The following is a 6,000-nucleotide window of genomic DNA, read 5'->3' as shown; positions in this document are numbered from 1 at the left end:
CATGTCATTTGAGAAACATCATTGGTGCTGATTTTTATTTTAAATTTAAAAATAATTTAAATTTTAATTTATTTTTATTTTTTTTAAATAGTACTTCTATGTGCCTTAGTGTTCTCAACCCTGAAATCAAACGAAAATTTCTATTTCTCACTATTTATGCTACATGTTATTTTAGCTGTGATCTTCACTCTTTCACTGCTAGCAAGCTGCTGATCTACACAGGGGTGAAATTAAGATTTTTGAATAGATGCTCCAAACTGCTCATGTAGAAAGAAGATGTCTTGGAATCCTGTAAGTATATTTAAACTTCTTATGTCAAATTTTCACATTAGTCACTTTAATTGCATATCTTTTAGTGTCAGGGTGGAATTTTATTGACTGGTAAAGAGCTTTAATGATTCCATAAACATCAGAATGCAAAGACATAGGCATTCGTTGCATATTTTGCAAAACACAGTCAATTTGACAGATCAATTTATAATAAACCTAAGGACCACGGCCATTTTCAGGGCAGAGGGACTTCCCAGAGAGAAAGGGACTTGGGGGTGGGCTGTGCTCATTGCCTTGCTGAGGGGGACAGCAATCCTGCTTGGAGCTAGTGCCACCAGCTGCAGCAGAGGAGCTGCTTCTGCACTTTGTAATGAGTGCGTGTGCTCTCCTCTGAGCTCATGCCTTTGCCACCGCGCTAGGATGCTGCCTGCTGTGTTAATCCACCAGTGAAGAGACCTCAGGTCACGCAGTAATATGTGCCTTTACCGTCTGCTAGTACCCCCAGGTCTGCCTATTAATTTTCAAGTCGCTGAATTTTCATTTAATGTACTGCAGCTCTCTGAAGCATGGTGAGCTTCTTTAACCATTAAAGCAGTAAACTGTATATATAAAATAATAACCAGATGATGATGATATGTTAGGAAGACAAAACATTGCCTTTCATAGGAATAACCACTGGATGGGTGATTATTTACATTTCTGTGCAGTGACAACTTGCCTCGAATGAGGATGATGATGATGATGATGATGTGAAACGGTTTGCTACTTCCACCGAGAACCCTGTGCACAGGTTACTCCGTAACTGCCCTATAGAGAGCTGCAAACAAGGGCATCTCCGGGGCCAGGGATTTGGGTTGGTGACAGCCTGGATCCGAGAGAAGAAATACGCGTTATCTTAGGGCTGGTCCCTCCGGGACGTGCCCAGCGGTGCCCAGGGCCGGTCAAAGGCTGCGAGGGCGGAACTCTGGTCCCCGCCGCTGCCGCGGTGCTTTTGCTGCCTCGGGTTGTGTGTGAGTGTGTGTGTGTGTGTGAGTGTGTGTGTGTGTGTATGTGTGTGTATGGGTGTGTGTGTGTGTATGGGTGTGTGTGCGGGGTTGCTGGGGGGCATGTCTGGCTACTTTCCCGCCTACGTCTCCCGAGCAGCCGAGAGGAGACAAGAAGGAAAAAATAAGATAAAACGCCGTAGCCTGGCGTTTCGCACGCCCTGGCGCATTTCCCGGCGCGGCACCGCGCATCGGCCGCCTCCCCCCGCCGGCGCCGGGCGCTCCGCGGCCGCGCAGAGCCGCCTGCAGCCGCCGAGCCTGCGCCGCGCAATTCCCGCGGCTGCCCTTGCGCGTCCGCCTGCCTGCCTCCAGCACGGCTCTGGGGACTGCGGCTGGAGGGGGGTGCTCCCTCTCCGGGGGACGAACGAGGGGATGGCGGATGCCCCCTTCTCCGCGGCTAGGGCCGCCCCCCTCAAAATCTCCGTCCTGCCAGCCGTAGAGACGCGCAGTGGCCGCGGGTGTCCGCGCACATCCCCCGGCGCTCCCGCTCCCGGCTGCGGGGCTCCGCTCGGCTGGGCGGACCGGCTGCCTCTCGGAGAGTCGCCCTCTGAGTAGCTTCAAAAATAGAAATATTTAAATGCATATGTGCAGCTTTAAACACATATTAAACATTTTATACATTTCGCCTATTTATATTTATATGTATATATATATATATAAGGTCTATTTCATTTCCCTCTTTGGAGAAAAACACCAAATCAATGCCACCCTTTCTCCCAGGCATGTTTCCCTTCTAGTAAAGGAGGCTCCACCTCTGCTAGGGATTGATTCGTCCAGCAGTTTTTAGGATAATTTATGAAGCAACCTGATGAGCCTATTGGGCGACTTGCTCCGTCCTTGCAGAGTGGGTTTCTACCTGTTTGGGTGTTTTATTTTATTTTTTTTCCCCCCTTCCCCTCCCCTCCCTCTCCCTGCCGTGTGCCGGGGGGTGGTGGGATTGGTAGGGTCGCTATTTCCCAGCCTCTCCAGAGAAAACTCGGCCAAGGGAGAGCGCCTTCAAGCTCATGGATGCATGGGGGGGCCCCGCGCCCCGCTGGATCCGCCGCCGCGGGGCCCGGCTGCTGCTGCTGCTGCTGACCGTGCGGCTGGGGAGCGGGTGAGTACGGCGGGCACCCCGCACTGCCCCCGCCGCCACTCGCTACCTGCGCATCGCTCCCCAGCCTGGGCTGGGCGCTCCGGCCGGGGCAGGGGCAGGGGCAGGGGCCGGGGCAGGGGCAGGGGCAGGGGGCAGGGGCAGGGGCAGGGGCAGAGGCAGGGGCAGGGGCAGGGGCAGGGGGCAGGGGCAGGGGCCGGGGCAGGGGCAGGGGGCAGGGGCAGGGGGCAGGGGCAGGGGCCGGGGCAGGGGCAGGGGCAGGGGCAGGGGGCAGGGGCAGGGGGCAGGGGCAGAGGGCAGGGGCAGGGGAGGCGGCGTGTTGCGCGGCCAAACTTCAAGCAAAATAGGTGTCGGTGCTGCCGCTGTGGCTCCCGCGGGCGGCTGCGGCGGGAGCCGGCGCCGGCAAAGTAAAACTTCAGCCGCATCCCACTTGTTCGCTGGGCGGGTTGTTGAGGCCAGGCTCGGCTCGGTGCTGGGAAAGGTCCCCCCCGTGCCGAGGGCGGCCCGGCGCACGGAGCTCCCCGCGCCGTGCCGCCCGTCCGCGGCGGCGGCTGCGGGCAGGGAGAGGGGCAGGAGCGCGGCTGGCGCTGCCGCTGTGCCGCCGCTGCTGCGGGGCCCCTCCGCCACAGCGGGACCCGTGCCCGGCCTCCCGCACCGCCCCGGCTCCCGCTCCGGCCCCTGCGGCGCTCGGGAGCGGATCGGGCTCACGGGTGGGATGGAGCAGGGCAGCCGCTCAAGTCCCAGAAGTTGGAAACGCGCGTTTTAAGGGAGAGTTGGAAAATTGAGCTGCAGACCTCTGAAGAAACAACAGTTTGGTACAGCTGTGTACGTATGTTGTTAGTACCCATAACAACGAAAAGCAATGTGATAATTCAACTCCATTAATAACGCAGAGCTAATGTGCACCATTCCACAGGTTACACTCAGGAAATTCACAAAGCAGCACTTTAGGTATAAATAAAGGGTATTTGACTGTTGCTCAGTGTGTGTTTCTTTTAAATGAAAGACGAAGTTATCATTCTAGAGGATATAAAAATGTAAAGTGTAAAGGCTGGCAAAAAAAAAAAAAAAAAAAAAAAAGGAAAAATGCTATTAAACATTTTTTTAAAGTCTGTCATTCTCTTGTCCCCTTCCCCATACTGAATGATGATTTATCAGTCTCTGTGAGGTATGTTCTCGTCACATCTCTCATCTTCAGAAGGCTGCTGTGTTGTCCTAGTAGAAACACCACTGATTATACTTTTCTTAACCTGCATCTTTTAAAACCTTGATAAATTATGGAAATATTTTTCAAAGGCATTGATGAAAATGATACCAGTGCAGCTGTGCATCTTCAGAATGTTTCTTAATGATCATAGTGTACCTCAGGTGTGAAAGAAATTATCAAGTGGTTTGAGAGAAAAGAATATGCATGCTAATTTATCAGTTCAAAGACTTAGTTACAAAGGAGGACGACTAGCTAAAAAAACCAATTTATTTTGCTTGCTTTTCAGACTGTGGTTAGGATTATAAAACTAGATGTAGATTATTATGTATGCATCTCATTAACATTACTATTTATAAATAAGTTGATAAGAAGTGAGAAAAAGAGGTAACTTACATTCATTGTTTTGTTCTGTGTTCCAGGACATCTCAGATAAAAGAGAACCTTTGGTATGAATATCCATGTATCTGAATCAACTATTTTCAGCCTTGACTTTTTTTCAGAGGCTACATGGAAAAATGGTTTGAAAGAATTTCCATTCCCCACCCCCCCACCCCTTTTTCTCTCTTTCTTAAAGTGACCTGAAATGGACATGTGTTGCAGATCATGATTCTCTGGTATGTAGTGCATTGCAATTCATGGGTGTTTGTGGGGAGCTCAGTCTGGTGCTCTTTAACAGACTGCCACAAAATATGATGGAAATACTATTTTTCTGCTTCTTTGGATGCCTCTCTATATTTTCAGCCCAAGATTTTCCTTGAAGCTCAAACTAAAACACAGGAGTAATGTTTTTTCTCAAGAATAGACCAGGCTGCACCAACTCTGCCAGTTTTTCTAAAACTGTCTTGCAGGAGCCAGTCTGCCTTTTCAACACATACTTTTAAAAGGATGCAAATGGCATCATTTTTAGTATGCATGTATACACAAAGTGCTTTGTGCTGAGTATGAGTAAAGTTGCTTCAGCTGTAATGAATGGAGCTAAAGCTTATGCAAGGGCACTGGAGGTTGAGCCCAACCAAGAGTTTATTCTTTTAAGATACTACCCCAAAAGCTGTTCCATGACATGACACCAAACTTTCCACACCAAAGTGTGGGAACTTTCTCCCATAAAGCAGTTGTTTACTCCCAGTTCATCATCTTCAGCACTAACAGATCAGAATGGCCAATGCACTTGATTTAATTTCATGAGTTGGTATTTTGAAGGACTACTTTTGTCCATAGCAGATATCTCTTTGGTAGCAGAAATTGGGCTGTGAGCCTTTCTACAAGATGTGTGCAGGGAAAGAGTACTTACCCAGCAGTCACTGCAGCCCTAAATGTTAGGCAAACCCATTATTTTTTGTTGAATTCAAATAAACAGATAATTGATAGGCAGAGCATAAGAACTGACAATATAATTAATGTTATTTTCTTAGTTCTAGCCATAGAGGTGCACCATAACAGTAACATTTCTTCTAATTTATACTTCTTTAAATGGTATGTGCTGGTCAGCATGCCTTAAAGTATATTGTAAGCTTAACTTAATTTTGGCCATATCTTCCCTTTCGTTTTGTAATCTGATGTTTTAAGAGCAATTATAAATGCTCTATTGAAATGCAACTGTCAGCAGGTACAAATGCCAACTAATATTTTCTTTTCAAAGTATCTGGTAGGAAGATATATAATACAGCCTACATTTTCTTCTCATATAAACTCCCGGATCAGAGTTAAGCCTGTCATAACAATGTTGGTTTCTTAGTGCTTGATAATAGTGATTTACTGTTTCATTTGAATATCTGTGATGTTTATTCATTATTATCCTAACTCTTGTGTGCTTTGTTCATAATGTGGCAACAAAGAACTTGTTATTCAGCAGTCCCAGTGGTTTAAGATACAGTTTATTTTATTGAAAGTTTGTTAATATTTTCTTTTGTTGATATAAAGTTTAAAGAGACATAAATATTGAGAAATATATTCTTTGCACATAATCTTCTTACAGTGATTTCAAGGAAACCTTCAAACTATGTCAGTCTGTTAAATAAAAAAAGGCTCCCAGGAAATTGGAACAAATTTTCATTTACTTTTAACTTTCTGTTTGTTAAATATGTCTGATATTAAAAATGCACCTTTGGCACAAATTCAAGCCTTTTTGAGCTGGACAGAAAAGGTTACAGGTGAGCACTTGTTGCGCTTCTTCAACTTCTTTTTCTAAATACATTAAGTCTGTCTACAGAGTAGATTACTAGGGGATCAGGGGAACAGGTGATTTTTCTTTGAAGCTCTTGAAGAATTGTGCTAATCTGGGTTGAACAGAACACCTAGTAGGTAGGACCACTTAAATGGACTAGGTATAAGCACTGTTTGAAAGCTTGGTTTGGGCTATCATATATGTAAACTAAGAGTCAAGTATG

At 47.0% G+C, this 6,000-nt stretch overlaps 1 protein-coding gene across 1 annotated transcript in view; it reads left to right on the top strand.

Annotated features, from left to right (window-relative positions):
- Positions 1-2,125: 2,125 nt before the first annotated feature.
- GABRG1 (gamma-aminobutyric acid type A receptor subunit gamma1) overlaps positions 2,126-6,000 on the top strand; it is a 57,749-nt gene continuing 53,874 nt past the window's right edge. Inside the window, exon 1 of the mRNA XM_086889393.1 lies at positions 2,126-2,409. Within this exon, the coding sequence (XP_086745519.1) occupies positions 2,318-2,409 (92 nt within the window). The 5' untranslated portion in view covers positions 2,126-2,317. The remainder of the gene's footprint in view (positions 2,410-6,000) is intronic.

Source organism: Cyanistes caeruleus, chromosome 5 (genome assembly GCF_971803275.1).
Source record: "Cyanistes caeruleus chromosome 5, bCyaCae1.hap1.1, whole genome shotgun sequence".
NCBI lineage: Eukaryota > Metazoa > Chordata > Aves > Passeriformes > Paridae > Cyanistes > Cyanistes caeruleus.
This window is presented reverse-complemented; position numbering and strand designations above follow the sequence as displayed.